This window comes from Gadus morhua, chromosome 10 (genome assembly GCF_902167405.1).
Source record: "Gadus morhua chromosome 10, gadMor3.0, whole genome shotgun sequence".
Lineage (NCBI taxonomy): Eukaryota > Metazoa > Chordata > Actinopteri > Gadiformes > Gadidae > Gadus > Gadus morhua.
The window spans coordinates 23278805-23305296 of NC_044057.1; the positions used below are offsets into that span (position 1 = coordinate 23278805).

The window sequence follows — 26492 nt, forward strand, 5'->3', positions numbered from 1 at the left end:
TGTCATATTTTTATTATAAAATAAATATTTGTAGTAATGTAGCCTATAGTATGTAATTTAATTTTAAACGATTGTCCTCCTCGTCTGTCTCTTGGACCCAAAATGATCTGAAAAATGGGTACTCATGTGCCGTTTGTAGTACATAATATGGAATGTTTTAGTAATCTACCCTTTGAACTAGAAATTACAGGCAAAGTGAATGTATTACTACTATTATGTGGACAACCTTGAAACAGTTCCTGCTCTTCAATCACTGAGTCAAGGGGACATTGGAGGAACTACTTACATAGTGCGGGTTTAGGTATCAATCAAATATCCTAAACTATAACAAATAAAAAAACTGCTGAAATTGGGCAGTAGGCGACCCATTGACCTCCATTATTATCCAACTGATTGTTTAGCAGCTCCCATACCACATATTACAAAGTTTAGCAGATAAACAGGGTAGAAAATGCACCAAAAAAATACAAAACATGTAAAATAAATAATTAAAAGGAAGCGTTTCAGTCTGAGTAAGTGCGTTGAAGGCGAAACAAATAACTGACTCTCCCCTAATCCCAGTTCAGAGCAAAGATTAGGGATGAAAACCGGTTTGAGACCGTTGCAGACAAAGGTTTAACTGTGTGAACTAGTTCGTTGCAGAGTGTCTTTAGCCGTTGCATGGCGTCAGAGATTTACCTTGTAACTAGCCCTGGCGACAATACTCTTTCTAAAAGGGCGATTTACAATAATGTCCCAAGTGGACACTTCCCCGCGTTTATCAAATGTTTCTCACCATTTGCCAAACAGCACAGCATTACCGTTAATTTGGATGTGCTTTTGCATCACCAGATACCAACTCCTATTATTTGATCTGAACTGGGTTATTGCTTTACCCCCTCTGGGGAATCTACATTTATGTGAGGTCATCTCCTGTCTACCAGTTGCTACGGTCCAAAAAAAGAGACTGGATCCCCTCTGTCTTTAAAGGTCCAATTTGATTTAAGATGGGATCTGGTATTTGAATAATTTAATTTTTTTCTTGTTTATGTGGGAGGCAAAGCAGCTTCAAGAAATGGATCTATCTGATCTAATGAAATGCAACAAGCATCTATGAACCCAAGTCATAATCCTGGTATATCCAAGCGTACTTGGCCAATAAAGCCTGATTCTGAAAGAGCTAATAAAAGATACATACCTACATACTTACTTACTTCTTGTTATTTTTTTACCACTGTGGTGGAAACCGAGAGCATCGCCCCAAGCAGGGGCTGAGCTGAGGGGCGAGGACTGTGGCTACATGTCTCTGTTCTACACGCACCACCAGCTCTGCTCTGAAACATCCATCGACCTGCCTCAAGGTCAACAGAACGTGCTGCTGCGGTTATTCAGTAACCAAGCATGAAATGCACACGCATTTCCTATCACTGACTGAACCTGAAAGGGGATTTTTGTGTTTGTGAAGAGTGATTTTTTTATGGGTACTGGGTGAACTGAATGATATGGCCACATGTTATGTACAATATATAATAACTGTACACTATACTATTATATGAAATAAGAAACTGTTTGTAGAAACAACATGACATTGATCCAACATTGTCCCCATTGTTGACGCCTTTGTTGTGTTTCGTCCTGTTTGGCCAGGTACCAGCTAGAGGTGACGGGAGGACGACACAGCTGATCGGTGAGCTGAGGCTGGCCGCCATCAAACTGAGACCAGCGCAGGCTGAACAGGACACTGACTTCATGGACAGTAAGGACTTTCACAGATGAGGTTCTTTATGATTCCGTTGGCATAGCTGACAAACTGAAATCATTCACCTTGTTTTATTTAAACCACCATTTGTTGATAGGATTACACAATACATGATTACTTGCTGTCTGTTGCTGTCCTCCATATTGCAGGTGAGGAAGGCAGTGTGGGAGGAGACAGAGGTGGGAGGTACAATGATGATTGGTCAGGCTATTGGCCTAACACACGCGCCTTATTTTTAATGTAATTCTGCTCCTGCCAAAAGTTATGAGGATGAATGGGTCGCAGAATGTTCGGCGCACCTTAATGACCATGGGAATTAAGGTGCGTCACACACGTCTCTTTCGCCCTCGGATCACCACTTCGGTCCAGGAGGGAAGACGGTCGGGAGGAATTAAGTTGATCGCTTAACATCTTGCAAAAGGACTACAGTTGAAAATTAGCCTGCTGGCTAACACTGGCATATTAACAGAAATATAGATTAATGTGAACTGTCCTTTAAATAAATAAATGAATTTAAATGAAAATGAAATATATTTGGGGGGCATATGAAATTGAAGGTTTTTAATACAGGTTTAACAGACTTTAGATTTGTTATCATTGGTGGGTACTATTCCAGAATATTAAAAAAATTGCATAGAAAATTTGTATGAGTGAAACGGTTTAATTATTTTGTGAAGGGGAAGTATCAATAAATGGAGACAATGAAAGCTGCGGTCTTGAGGTTCCTTCATCAGAAAATGCTAACATGGGTTTCCGAAAAACACTTTGACGGCCTAAATATACCTGGGTGGACCACCCAAGTAAAATCAATGGATGGGAAACACTTCAGTAGCTTGGTGTATGGTATGAGTATGGTACCCTTGGCATAGTGGCTCATACATGGTGAGCTAGATCGATATTGAAACATCATATCTCTAAGAGGCTTTCTATATCGGGAATTTCCCCGGAAGTGAGGGGTTAAAGGGGAAATAATGCCATTGACATGCAACCTCACCCAATGAATTAGACCTTAAATAAAAAAAAAACATTGTTGGAAACACTTTGGATAATGTAAATAAGAAATTAAAAAATTAAGTAACAGATTTGAATGCAGAATTATTTTCCACATCATACTTTGACGTGTTTTTTCCTTTCATCTCTCTCACTAGAGTGTACAGAGCAGGAAACAGAGAGGGAGGCGCCAAGTGGAGAGACAAGGGCTGTGGCTGGCTATGTCTTCATCTTTCGACACACCACCAGATCTCTGAACCATAGATAGACCTGACTGTAGGTCTCCACAGGATGTGTTGCTCACATACTTCAGAAACCAACCGTGTTAGACGCCACAACCACCTGGACAGCCATTGGGATTGTATACAACCCTACGAAACCTACAAATCAATGTTCGAGGCTCTGTTGATTGCAAATTAGAACCAAACAATCCAAGTGTTTTTTTTCATTTATTTCGCGTTGCAAATTTCCCAAAAAGCAGTTTGTCTAGCCAAGGTGTTAAGAGCATGGAGCTTATATCGACAAGATCGCAAGTTCTTCATCCATTCCAACTAATATTAGTTTACACATTCTAGCAACAATCAATCACTCAAGTTTCAGAAACCTTAATGCTTCAATGCAAAAAAAAAAGCTGAAATGTTAACATATGAAATTTCGAATTAAGTAATTTGATCTGATAAAATGTTGGATTTGAATGACAATTGCACACAATGCAGGCGCTAAAGGTCTTATCTGCAGCGACTGAAAGTATCTACAGTTGGATACACAAACTGATATTCTTTATCATCTCCAATTAAAAAATAAATACTTGGAACTGAATCTCCTACCAGCGCTGTAAACTTGTCCTGCCATTTGAGTTTTCTAAATCGTATTATTTATTGTATCTTTCATCTTAACTTGAGCTTGTCGTTTTTATCCCTTAAAGAAATGTACTACACATCCACCAGATCAAACTATAATAGGACCTGGTTGATGGACTTCAGTGGCAGGTTTCTCTCAAAGTAGAATACAGGCTCTCCTGGGTCCTTTCACTGGAGAACTCCAACGCTGCATAGGTTTCCAAATCTGTTTTTCCTTCCTACAACAAAAGCATATTACTACCAAATCTAGCAAATCACTACCATCTTCTTAGAGGATTCACAGCTGTAAAGTGCGAAAGTCAAAGCTACAATCCTACTTTTGTTCTGGGAGCTAATAATACTAACAACATGTGGTCTGCTGCCATAACAAAATAGATCAGTTAATTTGACCAGGTAGCTTAAATTAATCTAATTAAATCTGTGATTTCCCTGATTACTAAATACTAAAGTTGTTTTATGATCAATATGAATAAACATACATTCATATAATGCAGAAAATGCACAACACAGATATACCTGTTGTTCCTGAATCACTGAGTCATGTGCAACATGGTAGGAGGCTCTCAGTGTTCCTGGGAATCACACAAAGGGAATGATTATTTTATCTATTCAAATATAAATGCGTCAAACAACTTGTGGTCAATTTCGGTAGGTTCTCTGTAAACACTTAGGGATCTCTAACCTGTCATTAGCTCATATCAGGTCGTATCGATAGGCTTAGTGTATAATGTACTGTACCTTTGCAATGTTCACAAACTTGCTTTTTATTTCTGGTTAGAAAGAGGATTATAATCACAACCAGACAGCAAGCCAACAGTATTCCAAGCACCATGGTTACTAGATGCATATTGGATCCTAGAATCAAACAGAAAAATGTGTCACTCATGGTATATTTTGGATACAATTACATATATTGTACTGGAAGATCATATAATGAAACCTGAAATAGTGCAATACTTTCCTGAATTTGAAATAAGGTAATCTATTCATGTCCTGGCAGATAAATAAACTAAATAACCAAAATCATATATTCTAATAAAATAATCCATTGAACTTGAAGTAGGAACTATCCATATATACATGGTCAGCTCTGTACACAGATCCACTGGCATGTTCCAAGTCATATGGATATTATATCTATCTATCTATCTATCTATCTATCTATCTATATATACAGTACATAGTATTAGTAGTATTAGTATTAGTAGTATTAGTATTAGTAGTATTGGTATTGACCTGTTTTGTTTGTGCCATTTTGAAACACGTCCAGCTTAGTTCCATTTCCAAACACAACTCCCCTTTAAATTCTAAATATTCTAAACATGAATCTATTATAATTGAAAGTAATTTAAAAAACTAGAAGTAAGAAATACAATATAATAACCTGGTATGTCCAGCTTGGTTCCATTTCCAAACACAACTTCCCCACATGCTGCCAGGGCACAGTAGTAAGTCCCAGCATCAGAGGAGTCTACATTGTTCTTGGGGAGAGTGTAGACACAGCTCTGTGGAGCAGACGGAGGACCAGAACTATCCAGACATTCACCACTCCTGTTTCCATTCATGTAAATGGCAGCAGGGTGAGATGGTCCTGATCTGAACCAGTACACACTGGGTTCCCCTTGGCACTGGTTACTGTGGTCCGTCCTCTGGGAGGTAATAGAGCACTGGAGAGCCACAGGGTCTCCCAGCTGAGCTGATGCAGACACAGGCTGTTGGACCACAGTCTGGGAGACAAACCTCTGGTCATTGGGATCTATACATTTAAATAAAACAATCATCAGAAGAAACAAACCAAATATCTCTGCAGCTCTCTCAGAGAAAAGGTATTTTCGATCATGATATTTAAAACAACAAATATCCAAACAAATATATGATTTACCTTTGACGGTCAGGAAAACACCATTATTCCAAATGTTTAGATATTGTCCTCCTTGATTACAGAAATAATTTGCTTCATCCTCTTTATGAACGTTGCTGATTGTCAAATTGAAGTTACTCCCATTACCCGCTTTGAACCTCGACATAAAAGACGGGTAAATCTTTGATGTAAAATACCTGCTAGCTACCATTTGGGGATTATATCCCATAGTCTGCTTGTACCAGTATAATTCTTCATTGATATTCTGTCTTTTCAAAACAGCACAATTGAGCACATCTCCAAGTTCAACTTTTTTCAAATAGAGTGATGGAGGATTCTCTTGGGTCTGAATCAGCACTAAAACATAAAGAAATACAAGAAAGAAACTTACATCACTATTGTTGTACATTTAGTATGCAAAATGGAATAACATCATCCTACAAGAATAATGATTGCAATAGATAATGTACAACTATACAAAAATATATACTTACATGCAGTACTCAGAATTGTTATTGCAGTCAGGGGCGGCCTTCCCTACAGGCGGGTTAGGCGGCCGCCTAGAGCGCCATCTAGAGGGGGAGCGCAAAATAGTGCGTCCAAAAAAAAAAAATATCTTATCGGCTACATATATATATATATATATAATACTGACTGAACCTGAAGGGTGACTGTCATTTTAGTGAACAGGGAATGATTTAAATTGTATGATAGTATTTTATCTTGTAAGTGCTTTAATAAAGAGTCAAGTAAAATAATTAAGGTCGTTGTTACCACCAATTTGGATGACAGTCTTAATGAAGTGATTGATTGATTTTATTTCAGTTGTACTAATATCTAATATAATAAGTACTAATTTGGGATCCTATTGTGATTGAGACAACAGTTGCTACATCAGTCTATTCCAGATTGCTTGTACCAGTGAATATATCTACTTTCCTTTTCAGCACCACAATGTAAAGTAACCTTATCTCCAAGCATTGCCATTTTCAAAGAGACGATACGAGGAACCTCTTCGGTCTCAATCATCACTGAAAAGTAGACATAAACAATTTATCCAATTTAAGCAAAATGAATCACTGGTCTAAATTGTTCTTTCCAAATTATTTCAATTTTGTATTTTTAACAAAAAACACAGTATACTGCAGCAATAACAAAGTCAGACAATTTGGATGCAATATTTTTAGAGGAATTTTAGTTAAATGACCCAATAAGAATTGTAATAGCAAAAACTCTTGCCAACATTGTTGCGTTTCGGTGCTCTGCTAGTGCTGTACTGACTCAAGTGAAAGATTTGTCCTTAAAACACAGGCGTTACATATCCTAGATCATCAGTGATTGGCTGGAACTTAAAGGTCCCATGACATGAAAATCTCACTTTATGAGGTTTTCTAACATAAATATGAGTTCCCCTAGCCTGCCTATGGTCCCACAGTGGCTAAAACTTGCGTTTGGTGTAAAACGAGCACTAGCTGTTCTGCTCGCCTTTGAAAAAACTGAGGCTCGCTGATTTGGAATGTCTTTAGGTATTTCGTCACAAAGCATCTAAGCTCCTCCCCTTACTCTGCCTGGCCCGCCCAGAGACGTTGGCCCGCCAACGGGACACGACCGTGCGAGCGCCACATGTGTGTGTGTGAATACACACACTGTAAAGCAAGTGTTTCTTTTCGGTTCTATGACGTCCCTTGTATTTCCACAACGAGACTGTAGTGGGGGTTATCTGAGCCATGGGTGAGAAGGAATTGGGGGAAAGGAACTTTGGCTTTGACTCCCTCAAGAGCATGAACCACGACATGGAGGAGAAAGGGATTGTTGGCGGCGAATGTCTCCCGCTTGAGCCCCGCTTCCCGCTGCCGAGGGACCACCGCCTCGGCGCTGCAGGAGGCGGAGGTGCCTAAGCGCTGCCCGGCAACAATCCCTTTCTCCTCCTTGTCGCGGTTCAGTCTACTTCACATTGATGTGGACATGGAAGAACCAGGAACGTCGGAGAACCCAAAGCTGTCGTTTGAGATTCATAATATCAGCTCACACAGCTTTTGGCCGTGATAATATATATTATATGATATAGATATCTATGTAGTCTATATGATCTTATTTAGATATAGAGCTCCAGGACTCCCGTGGGTTCTAGAATATTTACAGAACAAGGCTAAAGGCTGGGTGCGCCTCGCCATTGCGATACATCCACTGTAAACAGAGCGCTTGGTACCGTGGCTGCAAGCTTCTCAGGGCCACACCCCCACCCTCCTCCTTGACCCGCCTCGCTCCTCCTCATTTGCATTATCGCTACAGACACCAAAACAGCGAATTTTGGGGAAGCTCAATGTGCGACTGGCTCGGAGTGGCTGTAACTCTGCACCACAGCAGAATTTCGGGAACGTCTTTGAATACTGTGTTAGTGGCCCACTAATACCTATGTTAAAGCATCCATAAAATAGCATGTCATGGCACCTTTAACTTCAATTCCGATGCCCCAGTGCAGTGATGGGGACACTGTGCTGTGGAAGGCGCCGTCCTTCAGAGGAGACAAAAAACCGAGGTCCTGACTCACTGAGGTCATAAAAGAGCCAAGGGCAAAGAGTAGGGGTTTCCCCGGTGTGCTGGCCCAACCAGGCTCATTCAATCTGGCACCCCAATCAACTTAACTAATACAGTATCAAAACAAACATTTAACCCCCAGTTGGTTCAATAAACCCAAAATATTGTAATCACGAACAAGACATAAGCAAGACGAAAGTATGGCAAAACAGCAGCAGGTGATCCACCACGGATTTGAGGGAATGAGTTCAGAGTCACTCGACCACAGGGGGCTATCCTGGAGATGGTTGACGCTACACCAGCCACAGCAGGGACACAAGCCATACGGAGGCACAGATGCCTTATATAAGGGCCTTAATCAGGGGACTGGAAGTCGCTTTGTTTGAAAGCGTCTGCTAAATGCCCTAAATGTAGATGTAGTGCTTGAACCTCACTGTCCCCATTCAAGTTCAGTCAGTAACGGGAATATAACCATTTTATGTTTGGTTTCTAATGATCCTTATCAACACATCCTGTTGTACCTAAAGTCTGGTATGGTTAAGAGTTGTGATGGTGTGTCAAAAATAAAGACATGAACAGCCTCCACCCCGCCTCTCAACTTGCTGCCTCACTCTCTGTTAACAAACCAGTGGTTAAAACACACACACTATAGAGAGAAAGATTAAAAGGAGCAAGCCTTTAAGCATTATTTTTTATTGGGCTTTTTGTATTAACTGCTACTTTATACTGGTGGTTATAAAAGGTTTGAGTTTTTTGGAGTTGCTCTAACACAGAGCGCATTAATATCTCTCCACCCAAAACTAATTCTATAAGATCTGTCCTAGGTCACAGAGAGGTGCATTTTAGTAGTTAGTCGTTTTTCAACTACTACCACTAATGCTACTGTATATGCTACTACTGATGATAGTAATATTTATGCTTAAACTTTTAATGCATTTCTCATATGATGCTTCTATACACATCATTATCATAACAATGAGGTAGGTAATATAATTAACATGACTGTAGAATTATTTTCCAATACTGTACTCCCCATTCCTGTCTTCATACAAACTAATTATCAGGCATGTAAGCTGTGTGTGTGTGTGTGTGTGTGTGTGTGTGTGTGTGTGTGTGTGTGTGTGTGTGTGTGTGTGTGTGTGTGTGTGTGTGTAAAGCAAAAGCAAATGTATTCATCATCAGGGAAAATATTGATTAAATACTAGCTTTCAATGTCCCATAGATGTAAACAAAGTGAATAACGTAGATTTTCAATGTTCAGTTTAAATATGAATATGACATGAACTACAGCTCACAGAAAGCTATCTGGATAATTGGCTTGCCTTATCAAGTGCCTCTAAGTTCCAGACAATCACAGTGAGTGGTCCCAGGAAATGTAAATGTTAGTCTAAAGTCAGAATCATAGACTTCAGTGAGTCCAGCATTGGTTCAGAATCAAACTATGACAATGTTTTTAGCAATGACGATTACTGCATGTAAGTACTGTTTTAATGTGTACATTATTGAGGTGTTTTTTGATTAAAATCGATCGTAATTCTTGAAGTAGGACGTTATTCTATTTTGTATAGTAAATATGCAACCATAATGATATATGTTTCTTGCTTGTTTTTCTTTATGTTTTAGTGCTGATTCAGACTCAAGAGAATCCTCAATCACTCTATTTGAAAAAAGCTGAACTTAGAGATACTATTCTTCTTCCGATGATTGTTTTATTTAACTGTATAGACCTCAATGCCCAGAGGTTTGTCTCCCAGACTGTGGTCCAACAGCCTGTGTCTGCATCAGCTCAGCTGGGAGACCCTGTGGCTCTCCAGTGCTCTATTACCTCCCAGAGGACGGACCACAGTAACCAGTGCCAAGGGGAACCCAGTGTGTACTGGTTCAGATCAGGACCATCTCGCCCTGCTGCCATTTACATGAATGGAAACAGGAGTGGTGAATGTCTGAATAGTTCTGGGCCTCCGTCGGCTCCACAGAGCTGTGTCTACACTCTCCCCAAGAACAATGTAGACTCCTCTGATGCTGGGACTTACTACTGTGCCCTGGCAGCATGTGGGGAAGTGTATTACCTTGAGGACGGACTAAGAGTGAAGAATGAATAGCACACAAAGGAAATAAATAAAACAACTTATACATAAACTCTATTTTATAGACTGTATGGACATAGTGAGAGAGATGTAATGATCTCTGGTTCAGTTACTGGCTGGTTTTTAAACCACAGTGCCTGCACAGCCTGCACAGGTTGAGACCTCATGATGCTTTGCCAGTAAAACCACAGCATTGAGGACAACATTAGATCGCGAGACTAGACACTATGAAGGCAGCATTATCCGTGTCTCAGAAGCCAATCATTATTTATCGGTAATGTTGATGAACTCTTCTTTTTTACATCTTGTACTCACACAAACACTTACAAAATTACCATCATGCACACACACCAAAATATTTTATAGCCGATGAGAATTGCTCTTGCTTGGATCAGATGGCCAAAATCTAGACTGCATTACTATTACCATCTTTATTGTTACTACTAAAACTGTCAGTTATTTAACCAAAAGGTAACAGGGGTTGAATTATAGCGGAAGATTAAATCGGTATCACAAAATTGGTAAAAGATATCCGAAAAAACAACAAAAATGTGGTAGACAGAATTTCTCCTCATCATACATTTAGGGAAACAAATTAAATAAATGCTGGCTTTCGATGTTTGTAATATGTGTTAAAAATAATGCCAATGCCATGTTTTCAGTGTTCAGTTTGGACTGAAATTAAATGTGATCTCCACTTAGTTTTCTGTGTTGCGCAGTAGCCTTGCTGCTCTCAGTGTCCTTAAGTTCAGCCAATCACTGATGATCTAGGATATGTAACGCCTGTGTTTTAAGGACAAATCTTTCACTTGAGTCAGTGCAGCACTAGCAGAGCACCGAAACGCAACAATGTTGGCAAGAGTTTTTGCTATTACAATTCTTATTGGGTCATGTAAGTATAATTCCTCTAAAAATCTTACGTTCTAATTGTTTGACTTTGTCATTTCTGCAGTTTACTGTGTTTTTAAAAAGACAAAATTGAAATCATTTGGAAAGAATAATTTAGACCAGTGATTATTATTATTTTTTTCTTAAATGGGAGAATTATTTGTCTATTTTTTCAGCGATGATTGATACCAACGAGGTTCCTCGTATCGTCTCTTTGAAAACAGCAATACTTGGAGATAAAGTTACTTTACATTGTGGTGCTGAAAAGGAGGGTAAAAATAGGGTATGGTACAAGCAATCGATTGGATATGTTCCCCAAAAGGTCGCTTTAATAGTGGAAGAATATAGTGAAATTAGCCCCGCATTCAATTCAAGGTTCACTGCAGCAGCACCAGACATGGATCTGAACATTAGATCTGTGAGTAAAGAAGATGAAGCAAACTATTTCTGCCAAGAGCATTATTCAAAGGATTGGAGTGGATTATTTTTGTCTGTCAAAGGTAAGATATCCTGTTCTACTTGTTTTCTATATCATCTGAAAGTAGCCCAAATGTATAGTATTTCTCAGTTTTGATGATGATTATATTATGTCACTGTTCAGATCCCAATGCCCAGAGGTTTGTCTCCCAGACTGTGGTCCAACAGCCTGTGTCAGCATCAGCTCAGCTGGGAGAACCTGTGGCTCTCCAGTGCTCTATTACCTCCCAGAGGACGGACCACAGTAACCAGTGCCAAGGGGAACCCAGTGTGTACTGGTTCAGATCAGGACCATCTCACCCTGCTGCCATTTACATGAATGGAAACAGGAGTGGTGAATGTCAGAATAGTTCTGGGCCTCCGTCTGCTCCACAGAGCTGTGTCTACACTCTCCCCAAGAACAATGCGGACTCCTCTGATGCTGGGACTTACTACTGTGCCCTGGCAGCATGCGGGGAAGTTGTGTTTGGAAATGGAACCAAGCTGGACGTGTTTCAAAATGGAGCTAAGATGGATATAACAGGTCAATATATTTTACTGCCTACTTCCAGTTTATTTTGGAAAATATGTAATTAAGACAATAATATACATTGAAGTTTATCATATGTGAATACACTCCATATATTATATTTTGCATGACTTAATGTGAGTGTAATGGTACAGAAAATGATTGGTTCTACAGGTTCATGATGACCCATTGTTGTCTGTTTCTAGATCACAACTGTCATCTAGTGATCCTGGTGCATCGGATTCTGTTGGCCTGCTTTCTGGTTGTGATTCTAATCCTCATTCTCATCATACATTACAGGTTAGTGAGCATTGTAACACTACAGCACGTTCTGCGAGATCTCATATCATGAGCTTCTCCACAACATGCTTCCCAATCTTGTTGAAAGAAAGGTTTTAGTGTGCGATATCTTCTATTCATACTAATAGTTATTAATACATTTAAAAATAGCCGTACTTTTCTTTTAATATTTTTAATATTTTCTGAATGTTAGCCTAAATGGTGGTTATATTACTATGAAATGTACTATCAGGTCAACTGTGTTTCGTGTGACGTTTTCAAATGCTGTTATAGGACGGGGAAACCAATTCCTTGAACTATGCAGAGCTGGAGTTCTCTGGCAGAAAAACCAAAGGAGGGAAGAAGAACAGAGAAAGGACTCAGGAGAGCCTGTATTCTGCTGTGAGAGAAACCTGCCCCTGAAGTCTATCAAACAGGTCCAAATCTAGTTTGATTTCCTCAATATTGTGACCTGGATGTGAATTACGTTTCTTAAGATGTACAAAGTATAAGCTTAAAATTAGATTAGATAAGTCAGGGTAAATAGTATGAATATGAGAGGAGCTTTTTTTCATAGGCATGTCGTATTAACTGCCACTTAACACTGGGGGTTATACAAGGCTTGGGTTTGTGTGGATTCACTGACAAGTGTGGTATTTGTGTGGCTGTGGCGATGTTCATGATGTTTCATTTATTAGTTATTTTCTACTCTCAAAATGTTGTCAATAAAGAAATTTAATGAATTAATAAATATGTTTATATTGTATATTCAAATTCAAAGTTTCATTGGTCATATGTTTGCAAAAAAAACATTTTACATGCAGTGAAATTAAAAAGGGGTCACCACTCTGTCATTCATTGTGCAAATTACCGGAACCTGAATAAATAATAGATAATAGTAATTTAAAAACAGACATCCCTTAATGAGATGATGCTATAGAAACGGTCATTAAAAAAAAAAAGAAAAAAAAAAAGGTATATAAATATAAAAGTGCATAGAATGTGGTGCAGAAGAGTGCGAGTCAGTCCCCCGGAGTTAAGCAGTCTAACTGCCTGCAGAAAGAAGCTCCTCCTCGGTCTCTCAGTCCGAGCTTTAAGGCAGCGTAGGCGTCTGCCTGACTGCAGCAGGGTGAAGAGACCAGCATCTGGGTGAGAGGCGTCTTGCCTGGTTTTCCTGGCTCTTGCCCTCACCCTCTTGCTGTATGTATATTCCAGGGTGGGGAGGGGTAACCTAATGGGTCGCTCTGCTGAGCGCACCACCTCACCGTCTGCTGTTTACGCCAGACATTCTAGACAGGATGCGTGAAAAATAAAAAATAAAAATTCGGGTTCAGACGGTGCAGTATTTCAGACGGGTTTGAAGTCTTTGAGGAGAGCTGTACTCTAAGTAGTTTTGGAAACACTGTTCTCGATATTACAAATCTTCTATATGTTGTTGTTGGTTTTTGGTCCATTAAAAATAACGAATTGCTTAGAGCAGGGGAACATAACCCTTTTGAAGGTGTGACAAAACCGGGGAGGTACTTTTGGCCCTGACCTGGACCCACTTAATATTTTGTGCAGTAAAATGCCTTCTCATAAAAAAAGTCAAAAAGCTAGATAATTCACAGGTAAAGAAGACCTTTTATGATAAGTTTCAATATTTGTGCCCCAAAACCAGACATAACAAGACAGGCCAACTGAAATTTAGATTTTGTAATACAAGTACATTAATAAGATTTATTAAGAATATAAGAAACTTAGATAAATATATTCCCCGTATGTACAAAAGAAACAAATGCTAGCTTTCAAACTTCACATAAATGAAAAAAACTAAAAGGTTTGTTTTCAGTTTTCAGATTTGATTTGAATTAAACTTGAACCTCAGAGGAATCTAAGTGGATGATTCGCTTGCTAACTGGACATTTGAGTGTCAAGTTCAATGAGTTGATCTATAAATGTTGATATTAAACATGTATCCCTCTAAAATCTGCATCTTCAGTGAGTCCAGCACTAATTCAGCATCAAAAGATGACACTCACAATTCTGAGTACAGTATGTAAGCATAGGCCTACTGTAGTAGAATGGTTTTCAAATTATTTAAACTAAATAAATTAACCTATACCATAAATTGGATAGGACTTTCATGGTTTTTCATTTTTCTTTATGTTTTAATACTAATTCAGGGCCAAGATGATCCTTAATCACTCCATTTGAAATCATGCTATTACTCTACATTATGCAGCTTTGAATGTTAATAGTAAGAATTTATACTGGTGTAAGCAATCCGTTGGATATATTCCCCAAGCATCCTCTAGTGCAATATATGGATCTATAAATATTTAACCGCCCATTAAATCAGGTGTCAAACTTAGTTAGAGAAGGAACTGACTTTAACTCAACCATGAAAAACTATTTCTGTCATGGAGGAGTTGATGTAGACAAGAATTGGAACAACTTCACATTTCAGCTGCCATTTACATGAATGGAAACAGGAGTGGTGAATGTCAGGATAGTTCTGGGCCTCCGTCTGCTCCACAGAGCTGTGTCTACACTCTCCCCAAGAACAATGTAGACTCCTCTCATAGATATACGTATATACTGACTAGATATCACATTCGGCTTCTTTGCATGCGTCAACAATGCCGCCATCTTGCGCCGGGGAAACACCCGGCGGAATGAATGAACATCGATGGGGCAGAGCACAGAGGTCCTTTCCCAGTCAAAATCACTCTAAATCGCCTTCTTTTAAGGCCATCTTCAAGCGGGTTGGTTTCTGTCATAGATAGGTCAGAGGTGTAATGATAGTAAAAAAAAGTAATGATTTATTTTTAATACATTTTTACTAGCATTACCACAAACACAAGTTTGACCTGACCCGTTTGAAGTAGCCTTAAAATAAGGTTATTTAGAGTGATTTTAACCGCGAAAGGACTTATGTCCCATCGACGTTCATTCATTCAGTTGGTTGGTCACCCCGTGGCAAGATGGCGGCAGCATTGAAACATACGTTCCACTGAACAGCGCAGCTCAGGCGATACCTAGTCAGTATCTATGGACTCCTCTGATGCTGGGACTTACTACTGTGCCCTGGCAGCATGTGGGGCGGTGTATTACCTTGAGGACGGAATAAGAGAGAATAACGAACAGCAGACAACGGGAATAAATAAAACAACATATACAGTATATAAACTGTATTTTATAGACTGTATGGACATAGTGAGAGATGTAAAGACGTCTGGTTCAGTTATTAGCTGCTTTCAGACCACAGTGCTGACACAGCCTGCACAGGATGAGACCTCTGATGCTTTGCCAGTAAAACCACAGCATTGAGGCCACAACATTAGATCACGAGACTAGACACTATGAAGGCAGCATCATCCGCGTCTCAGAAGCCAATTTTATTTATCAGTTAAGTTGATTAACTCTTCTTTTGTACATCGTGCACACGCACAAATACTTACAAAATTGCCATCATGCACACACGCCAAAATATTTAAGTGTGGAAGCAGATGAGAATTGCTCTTACTTGGATCACATGGCCAAAATCTAGACTGAAATACTATTATAATCTTTATTGTTACTGCTAAAACTGACAGTTATTTAATCAAAAGGTAACAGGGGTTGAATTATAGAGGAAGATTCCATCGGTATCACAAAATTGGTAAAGAAAATATTTGAAAAAAGAACAAAAATATGGTAGACTGAATTTCTCTTCATCATACATTTATGGAAACAAATGAAATAAATGCTGGCTTTCAATGTTTGTAATATGTGGTAAAAAAACAATTCGAATGCCACGTTTTCAGGGTTCAGTTTGGATTGAAATTAAATGTGATCTCCACTTAGTTTTCTGTGTTGCGCAGTAGCCTTGCTGCTCTCAGTGTCCTTAAGTTCCAGCCAATCACTGATGATCTAGGATATGTTACGCCTGTGTTTTAAGGACAAATCTTTCACTTGAGTCAGTACAGCACTAGTAGAGCACCGAAACGCAACGATGTCGGCAAGAGTTTTTGCTATTACAATTCTTATTGGGTTATGTAAGTAAATTCTCCAAAAATATTATGGCCAAATTGTATGGGATTAAAGTGTCTGCAGTAAACAGTGTTTTTTGTTAACAATATTCAATTGAAATCTTTTGAAAGAATCATTTAGACCAGCGGTTCATTTTTGCACATTCTTAAATGGGATTAATTGTTTATGTATATTTTTTCAGCGATGATTGACACCAAAGAGATTCCTCGTATCGTCTCTTTGAAAACCGCAAGAATTGGAGATACTGTTACTTTACATTGTGGTGCTAGAGAGGAAAATAGAACTTCCCTTTTATGGTACAAGCAATCGATTGGATATGTTCCCCAAAAGGTTGCTTCAATAGTGTCTAGTAGGCATGTTAAATTTTTTCCCCCTTTCGATTCAAGTTTCACTGTAAAAGAACCTGACATTGATCTGAACATTAAATCTGTGAGTAAAGAAGATGAAGCACACTATTTCTGCCAAAATTATTATTCAAATGATTGGAGTGGATTTTTTTTGTCTGTCAAAGGTAAGCTATCAAGTTCTTTTTTTTCTAATTCGGCATCTGAAAGAAGCCCCAATATAATTGTTTTCTCAGTTTAGTTTTTCTTACTGTTCAGATCCCAATGACCAGAGGTTTGTCTCCCAGACTGTGGTCCTACAGCCTGTGTCTGCATCAGCTCAGCTGGGAGACCCTGTGGCTCTCCAGTGCTCTATTACCTCCCAGAGGACGGACCACAGTAACCAGTGCCAAGGGGAACCCAGTGTGTACTGGTTCAGATCAGGACCATCTCACCCTGCTGCCATTTACATGAATGGAAACAGGAGTGGTGAATGTCAGGATAGTTCTGGTCCGTCTGCTCCACAGAGCTGTGTCTACACTCTCCCCAAGAACAAAGTAGACTCCTCTGATGCTGGGACTTACTACTGTGCCCTGGCAGCATGCGGGGAAGTTGTGTTTGGAAATGGAACCAAGCTGGACATAACAGAGCAAGGTACGTTTTATTACTCTGTTTTCTGGGAATAATTGACGCAAGCAGAAACCAGAAAACAAGCCGTTTTTTCGTTTTTTCGTTTTGACAAAGAAAACGAAAATCAAGATTTCAGTTCGTTTATTCGTTTCTACGTTTTGTCAAAAAAACGAAAATCACTATTTCAGTTCGTTTATTCGTTTTTTGGTTCTTACTGAGCGAAACGAATTTACCACTCAATATCTGGTTTCCGCCGGTGGGCGGGTCCTCTTATTGGCTAGCGTGCTTCATTGACCTGTGCTCTTCATAATAAAAGTTCTTCCGTTTGATAATGTCGACAAAAATATTACTTTATCATAGACACTAGCAGACACAGAGGACCACACCACCCACAGTCAAGACTGACACGGCTTCAAATAACAATAATAGTGTTCATAATCATTTGACAATGAGAACTTTTAAAGTTATGATGACTTCAGTGCAGTTGATGTTTATCCACAGTTAATACATGCAGAATAGACCTGAGGGCTTTACTACGACATCATTGTCCGGCTCTGAACTATGCGCTCTGTACGCGTTCACATCAAAGGAGCTGAGATCGCGGGCTGCTGATTTCCTCACAGCCTGAGAGCTATGAGGAATCCAAGTGATTACAACACATTTCTGACAGCTGCACATTGCGCAGGGCTCTCCGTGAGACGCACGCAATTCAACCCATGCACACGCTCACACGCCACACAACTTGCGCCGCTATTTGACAGTGGAAGGGTAGGAATCAAATGCGTCCGGGTGAAATTTCAAAATCGTCCGGGATTTTAATAAAGCCTCAATACATGTTGACATTTAATTTGCGTTGCGTTCCTCTGGGTCTGTCACAAACTAGTTGGGCTACGCCCTCCCATACTCAGTTCTGTTCGCTTTGCATTGGTGGAAGTGAGTAGGGGGAGTGGTTAAGTAAAGCCTTCAGATTGGACGGTTTGACTTTAGAGTTACCGTCATGTTTTGTATTATATTTTTTTACCATTATTGTTTTATAGGGACAAACATCAACACATTTCTCCTGCAGGGGATTGATAAAGTTCTATCTATGTAACAGAAGGGAACACTTACTCATACTCCATCAAATATTCATACTCATACTTTGCACACTTTACCACAGCATTGGCCTACTGAATGCCACAGATATATTTTTAAGCATTGGACTGAATGCCGCGTAAATATAATATATGTTTTGCACGTTTGCAACGTTTAAAAGTTCAGGGAAAGTATATGCCTCTACTGGTGTTGCTTAGGCCAATATCCTTTTGAGGCAGTGTTGTTTCTGAATATTAGTGTTAAGGGCCAATAAGGCCTACTATCATACATTAGTCACCATGTCTGTGAACAAATTTGTATGCAGTTGCATATTAATATATCCCCCCCCCCCCCCTATTATTTACTGACAGTGATTACAGAATGCGAGTGTGTGTTATATTGAAAGCGAGGCTGGGTGTGCCTATGAATATAGGCTACAGTGAGTTTTTTAAGGTGCTGTACAAGCAAATCATATTGACTACAGTGACAAAGAGTGTACAGTAACCTACTTCATTCAATATTGAATAGGCTACTGTAGCCTACACTATGTACAGATGGTTTTGCTCTTTGCTCATGGCAGTTGTGGCAGTCATTTTAACATGTCAGCAGGCAAGCTTCACTCATTCAAGGATGTATAATGCTTTGTCCTATAGCCTACTTGGAACGTGTTTTGAAATGGATCTATAGTAGCCTAAGAAATTTGCCAGCTGGAATACAAAGCAAACTCCTTCAAATGCACATTCATGGAAGTCTTGTATTGTCATCCCCAAATAATGCTGCAATGTAATAATATACATCTTTAAATGCACAATAATGAATCATTACCTTTATTATGACTTATCCAAGATTTGTATTGGCTCCCAGAATGCAGGTCTGTTAGTGACTCCCATTATCTCTAAAAACAGACTGGGAAGTAGAGCATTCAGTTACTGGGCTCCTTTACTGTGGAACCAGCTCTCCCCATGGGTCAGAGAGGCAGACCCCCCCCCCCCCCCCCCCCCCCCCCCCCCCCCCCCTCACCTTTCGCACCTTGTAGTTTGGCCTTGGCGTCTCGCAGTCTCTCGGTGTTTCCATATATTCTCCACAGCTCCACCCCCAGTCTGAACCAACTGCAATTTTTCCCCTTGATTTTCCTGGGAGTTTTTACTCAGTGGATGTGAGGGCTTAAGGGAAGAGGATGTTGTTATGATGCTCATGCTATGTAAAGCCCTTTGAGACAAACTGTTTGTAAAAACGGGCTATAAAAATAAAATTGCCTTGCCTTGCCTAACCCGCTTGGACTGTAATTCATATTCATGCTACTAGTTTGATCATTGACTGACTACATTAATAGAGATTCTTATAGAGGTCTTATAGTCAAATTTCTATGTGTTTAGGCCAGTTATGAGATCTAGTTAACATCATTAAAAGTCATTTCCAAACACATTAAAGAAAAGAAAAAAACAAAAGCAAAGAGATTTTGCAACACATTACCAACGCAACATTGAAACATCATAAAACATCACAAAAAAAACAGCTGGAATACAAAGAGTTTGCTTTGGATTCCAGCTGGCCTGTTATGAGCAAATTTCTATACGCTACTATAGATCCATTCCAAAACATGTTCCAAGTAGGCTATAGGACAACGCATAATGCATCCTGGAATGAGTGAAGCTTGCCTGCTGACACGTTAAAATGACTGTCACAACTGCAATGAGCAAAACCATTTGTACATAGTGTAGGCTACAGTAGCCTATTCGATATTGAATGAAGTAGGTTACTTTACACTCCCTGTCACTGTACAGAGTAGACAATATGATTTGCTTGTACAGCACCTTAAAAAACTCACTGTAGCCTATATTCATAGGCACACTCAGCCTCGCTTTCAATATAACACGCACTCGCATTCTGTAAACACCATCAGTAAATAATAATATGAAAACAATATAAAATATCTTTCAACAAGAAAAAATAATTTGTTTACTTTAAATGGATAAAGGTCAACAAATGCGCAATTTTCAGCTGTCAGTAATGTGTTGTGATCACTTGTAGGCCTATTCCTCATAGCTCTCAGGCTTTGAGGAAATCAGCAGCCAGCGATCGCAGGTCTGCTCTGCATGTATTAACTGTGGCTAAACATCAACTGCACTGAAGTCATCATAACTTCATAAGTTCTCATTTTCAAATGATTATGAATACTATTATTGTTATTTGAAGCCGTGTCAGTCTTGACTGTGGGTGGTGTGGTCCTCTGTGTCTGCTAGTGTCTATAATACAGTAATATTTTTGTCGACATTATCAAACGGAAGAACTTTTATTATGAAGAGCACAGGGCAATGAAGCACGCTAGCCAATAAGAGGACCCGCCCACCGGCGGAAACCAGATATTGAGTGGTAAATTCGTTTCGCTCAGTAAGAACCAAAAAACAAATAAACGAACTGAAATTTAGATTTTCGTTTTCTTGTCAAAACGAAAAAACGAAAAAACGGCTTGTTTTCTGGTTTCTGCTTGCGTCAATTATTCCCAGAAAACAGAGTAATAAAACGTACCTTGCTCCTCATAACAGGTCGATATATATTACTTCCTACTTCCAGTTTATTTTGGAAGGTATTTAATTAAGACAATAATAGGCATTGAAGTTCATCATGTGAATTTACTCCATATATTATATTTTGCATGACCTAATGTGAATGTAATGGTACAGAATATGATTGGTTCTACAGATTCATGATGACCCATTGTTGTCTGTTTCTAGATCACAACTGTCTTCTAGTGATCTTGGTGCATCGGATTCTGTTGGCCTGCTGTCTGCTTGTGATTATAATCCTCATTCTCATCATACATTACAGGTTAGTGACAGTACAGCACATTCTATGCGAGATCTCATATCATGAGCTTCTCCACAACATGCTTCCCAACCTTGTTGAAAGAAAGGTTTTAGTGTGCGATATCTTCTATTCATACTAATAGTTATTAATACATTTGGAACAGAAACATTTGAAAATTGCCGTACTTTTCTTTTAATATTTTCTGAATGTTAGCCCAAATGGTGGTTATATTACTATGAAATGTAGCATCAGGTCAACTGTGTTTCCTAACTGACGTTTTGAAATGCTGGTATAGGACGGGGAAACCAAAACCCATGCAGAGCTAGAGTTCTCTGGCAGAAAAACCAAAGGAGGGAAGAAGAACAGTGAAAGGACTCAGGAGAGCCTGTATTCTGCTGTGAGAGAAACCTGCCCCTGAAGTCTATCAAACAGGTCCAAATCTAGTTTGATTTCCTCAATATTGTGACCTGGATGTGAATTACGTTTCTAAAAATTAGATTAGATAAGTTAGGGTAAATAGTATGAATATGAGAGGAGCTTTTTTTCATAGGCATGTCGTATTAACTCCCACTTAACACTGGGAGTTATACTAGGCTTGGGTTTGTGTGGCTTCACTGACAAGTGTGGTATATTTGTGTGGCTGTGGCGATGTTCATGATGTTTCATTCATTGGTTATTTTCTACTCAAAATGTTGTCGATAAAGGAATTTAATGAATTAATAAATATGTTTATATTGTATATTCAAATTCAAATACAAAGTTTTATTGGTCACATGTTTGCAAAAAATAAGATTTTACATGCAGTGAAATTAAAAAGGGTTCACCACTCTGTCATTCATTGTGCAAATTACCGGAACCTGAATAAATAATAGATAATAGTAATTTAAAAACAGATATCCCTTAATGAGATGATGCTATAGAAACGGTCATTAAAAAAAAAAGAAAAAAAAAAGGTATATAAATATAAAAGTGCATAGAATGTGGTGCAGAAGAGTGCGAGTCAGTCCACCGGAGTTAAGCAGTCTAACTGCCTGCAGAAAGAAGCTCGTCCTCAGTCTCTCAGTCCGAGCTTTAAGGCAGCGTGGGCGTCTGCCTGACTGCAGCAGGGTGAAGAGACCAGCATCTGGGTGAGAGGCGTCTTGCCTGGTTTTCCTGGCTCTTGCCCTCACCCTCTTGCTGTATATTCCAGGGTGGGGAGGGGTAACCTAATGGGTCGCTCTGCTGAGCGCACCACCTCACCGTCTGTTGTTTACACCATACATTCAAGACAGGATGCGTGAAAAAAATAAATAAAAAATTTGGGTTCAGACGGTGCAGTATTTCAGACGGGTTTGAAGTCTTTGGGGAGAGCTGTACACTAAGTAGTTTTGGAAACACTGTTCTCGATATTACAAATCTTCTATATGTTGTTGTTGGTTTTTGGTCCATTAAAAATAACGAATTGCTTAGAGCAGGGGATCATAACCCTTTTGAAGGTGTGACAAAACCGGGGAGGTACTTTTGGCCCTGAACTGGACCCACTAAATATTTTGTGCAGTAAAATGCCTTCTCAGAAAAAAGTCAAAAAGCTAGATAATTCACAGGTAAAGCAGACCTTTCATGATAAGTTTTGATATTTGTGCCCCACAACCAGACATAACAAGACAGGCCAACTGAAATTTAGATTTTGTAATACAAGTAAATTAATACAATTTATTAAGAATATAAGAAACTTAGATAATTATATTCCCTGTATGTTCAAGGAAACAAATGCTAGCTTTCAACATCACATAAATGAAAAAAACTAAAAAGGTTTGTTTTCAGTTTTCAGATTCAATTTGAATTCAACATGAACCTCAGAGGAATCTAAGTGGATGATTCGCTTGCTAACTGGACATTTGAGTGTCAAGTACAATGAGTTGCTCTATAAATGTTGATATTAAACATGTATCCCTCTAAAGTCTGCATCTTCAGTGAGTCCAGCACTAATTCATCATCAAAAGATGACAATCACAATTCTGAGTACAGTATGTAAGCATAGGCCTACTGTAGTAGAATGGTTTTCAAATTATTTAAACTAAATAAATTAACCTATACCAAATTGGATAGGACCTTCATGGTTTTTCATTTTTCTTTATGTTTTAATACTAATTCAGGGCCAAGATGATCCTTAATCACTCTATTTGAAAACATGCTGATACTCTACATTATGCAGCTTTGAATGTTAATAGTAAGAATTTATACTGGTGTAAGCAATCCGTTGGATATATTCCCCAAGCATCCTCTAGTGCAATATATGGATCTATAAATATTTAACCGCCCATTAAATCAGGTGTCAAACTTAGTTAGAGAAGGAACTGACTTTAACTCAACCATGAAAAATGTAAATAAAGAGCATGAAGCAAACTATTTCTGTCATGAAGGAGTTGATGAAGACAAGAATTGGAACAACTTTACATTTCAGCTGCCATTTACATGAATGGAAACAGGAGTGGTGAATGTCAGAATAGTTCTGGGCCTCCGTCTGCTCCACAGAGCTGTGTCTACTCTCTCCCCAAGAACAATGTAGACTGCTCTCATAGATATATATACTGACTAGATATCACATTCGGCTTCTTAGCATGCGTCAACAATGCCGCCATCTTGCTGCAGGGTACCCACCAGCTGAATGAATGAACATCGATGGGGCAGAGCACAGAGATCCTTTCCCAGTCAAAATCACCCTAAATCGCCTTCTTTTAAGGCCATCTTCAAGCGGGTTGGTTTCTATCATAGGCCAGAGGTGTAATGAAAGTAAAAAATCTAAGAATTTATTTTTAATACACTTTTACTAGCATTACCACAAACACAAGTTTGACCTGACCCGCTTAAAGATAGCCTTAAAATAAGGGGATCTAGAGTGATTTTGACCGGGAAAGGACTTATGTCCCATCGACGTTCATTCACCCCGCGGCAAGATGGCAGCGGCATTGAAGCATACGTTCCACTGAACAGCGCAGCTCAGGCGATACCTAGTCAGTATCTATGGACTCCTGTGATGCTGGGACTTACTACTGTGCCCTGGCAACATGTGGGGAGATGTATTACCTTGAGGATGGAATAAGAGAGAATAATGAACAGCAGACAAAGGGAATAAATAAAACAACATATACAGCATATAAACTGTATGTTTATAGACTGTATGGACATAGTGGGAGATATGTAAAGATCTCTGGTTCAGTTACAAGCTGCTTTCACCACAGTGCTGACACAGCCTGCACAGGATGAGACCTCTGATGCATTGCCAGTAAAACCACAGCATTGAGGCCACAACATTAGATCACGAGACTAGACACTATGAAGGAAGCATCATCCGTGTCTCAGAAGCCAATCATTATTTATCAGTTATGTTGATGAACTCTTCATCGTGTACAAGCGGCACAAATACTTGCAAAATTGCCATCATGCACACACGCCAAAATATTTAAATGTGGAAGCTGATGAGAATTGCTCTTAATTGATCACATGGCCAAAACCTAGACTGCATTACTATTATAATCTTTATTGTTACTACTAAAACTGAAAGTTATTTAACCAAAAGGTAACAGGGGTTGAATTATAGCGGAAGATTCCATCGGTATCACAAAATTGGTAAAAAATATATTTGAAAGAAGAACAAAAATATGGTAGACGGAATGTCTCTTCATCGTACATTTAGGGAAACAAATGTAATAAATGCTGGCTTTCGAGGTTTGTAATATGTGATAAAAATGATGCGAATGCCATGTTTTCAGCGTTCAGTTTGGACTGAAATTAAACGTGATCTCCACTTAGTCTTCTGTGTTGCGCAGTAGCCTTGCTGCTCTCAGTGTCCTTAAGTTCCAGCCAATCACTGATGATCTAGGATATGTAACGCCTGTGTTTTAAGGACAAATCTTTCACTTGAGTCAGTACAGCACTAGTAGAGCACCGAAACGCAACAATGTTGGCAAGAGTTTTTGCTTTTACAATTCTTATTGGGTCATGTAAGTAAAATTCCTCTAAAAATCTTACGTCCAAATTGTTTGACTTTGTCATTTCTGCAGTTTTTCGTTAAAAATACAAAATTGACCTGCAATTCATTTTTTGCACAATCTTGAATGGGATCAATTGTTTGATCTATTTTTTCAGCGATGATTGAGACCAAAGAGGTTCCTCGTATCGTCTCTTTGAAAACAGCAAGACTTGGAGATAAGGTCACTTTACATTGTGGTGCTGAAAAGGAAAATATAAATATTTTATGGTACAAGCAATCGATTGGATATGTTCCCCAAAAGGTTGCTTTAATAGTGGGTGAATATAGTGAAATTTTCCCTCCTTTCAATTCAAGTTTCACTGCAGCAGAACCAGACATGGATCTGAACATTAGATCTGTGAGTAAAGAAGATGAAGCAAACTATTTCTGCCAAGAGCATTATTCAAAGAATTGGAGTGGACTTTTTTTGTCTGTCAAAGGTAAGATATCCAGTTCTACTTATTTTCTATATTATCATCTGAAAGTAGCCCAAATATATATATTTTTCTCAGTTTTGATGATGATTATATTATTTTACTGTTCAGATCGGGAAGTTGTGTTTGGAAATGGAACCAAGTTGGACGTGTTTCAAAATGGAACTAACAAAACAGGTGAATATATAATTATATATATATAAATATATATAATTCCTACTTTATGTGGGGAAGTTGTACTGACACCTTGTTGATTCCAGGACCCAACCTGGTTCCAGCAATCGTGGTGCTTGGAAAACTGTTGGCTTGCTGTCTGGTTGTGATCATAATCCTCCTTCTCACCAGAAATAAAAAGCAAGTTTGTGAGCATTGCAAAGGTCTGTACCTTCTCAATAATTGATTTTGTGGAACATTTGATTTCATAGGAAGGTCTTAGTTTAGGAATAACAGTAGTTATAGTTTGGCACACATCTTAATTTCTGTTTTTATGATTAACTTTTACAATAGGGTTACATCAATTCTGCATGAACTACTCAATCTTAAAAGTGAATGTTATTCTTCCGTTCTTGTTCTCAGGAACACTGGGTGCTTCCTACTCTGTCCCACACGACTCAGTGATTCAGGAACCACAGGTACAGCTGTTTCAACATGTTGCATTCAGTTGATTTTAACTTTGATGGAGTTACATAGTACTATAAATCAAGAGATCCAATTTAAATGTATAGTTAATTTATTCTATACATTTGTCAACTAGCAGAACTATTGTTTTGAGTGCCGTGGAGATCAAATCGACATTACAACCAGCTAGGGCTTGCGGCTCATGTTGGATGGGTACTTCCATACTAATCCATGTTAAAAGTGACAGTATTTGACATTTTGTCCATATTGGTTTCTACTTTTAAGAAAAAAATGGTTTGATTGAAAAACAACCCAATGAAAAACTATCTGTTTAAGTTCATTTCTATTGAGTA

The 26492-nt window shown here is 38.9% G+C and overlaps 1 protein-coding gene and 2 long non-coding RNA genes across 11 annotated transcripts in view; 1 reads left to right on the forward strand and 2 right to left on the reverse strand.

Annotated features, from left to right (window-relative positions):
• The window catches only part of LOC115552672 (uncharacterized), a 76326-nt gene that overhangs the window by 28514 nt on the left and 21320 nt on the right, over nucleotides 1–26492 (forward strand). For 2 of the 9 annotated variants that reach the window (XM_030368960.1, XM_030368962.1), the window contains one exon: nucleotides 26098–26153. The exons of 2 other annotated variants lie outside the window; for them this stretch is intronic. In XM_030368960.1, coding sequence (XP_030224820.1) covers nucleotides 26098–26153 — 56 coding nt within the window. Of the gene's footprint in view, nucleotides 1–10900; nucleotides 10967–16160; nucleotides 16246–16421; nucleotides 16752–24895; nucleotides 25059–25203; nucleotides 25528–26097; nucleotides 26154–26492 lie in introns of those variants that run through there. 5 more of the 9 variants (XM_030368953.1, XM_030368957.1, XM_030368954.1 and 2 more) reach the window with 5 other exon arrangements.
• On the reverse strand, nucleotides 2802–4587 carry LOC115552681 (uncharacterized). The gene is made up of 3 exons (XR_003978354.1): nucleotides 4327–4587; nucleotides 4105–4160; nucleotides 2802–3806 (listed from the first exon to the last, which is right to left on the reverse strand). It is a non-coding gene; the product is annotated as an uncharacterized LOC115552681 (long non-coding RNA).
• Nucleotides 12515–26492, reverse strand: part of LOC115552683 (uncharacterized) — a 28313-nt gene continuing 14335 nt past the window's right edge. The window contains exons 2-3 of the long non-coding RNA XR_003978356.1: nucleotides 21388–21542; nucleotides 12515–12543 (exon numbers count right to left, since the gene is read on the reverse strand). This is a non-coding gene — a long non-coding RNA (uncharacterized LOC115552683). The remainder of the gene's footprint in view (nucleotides 12544–21387; nucleotides 21543–26492) is intronic.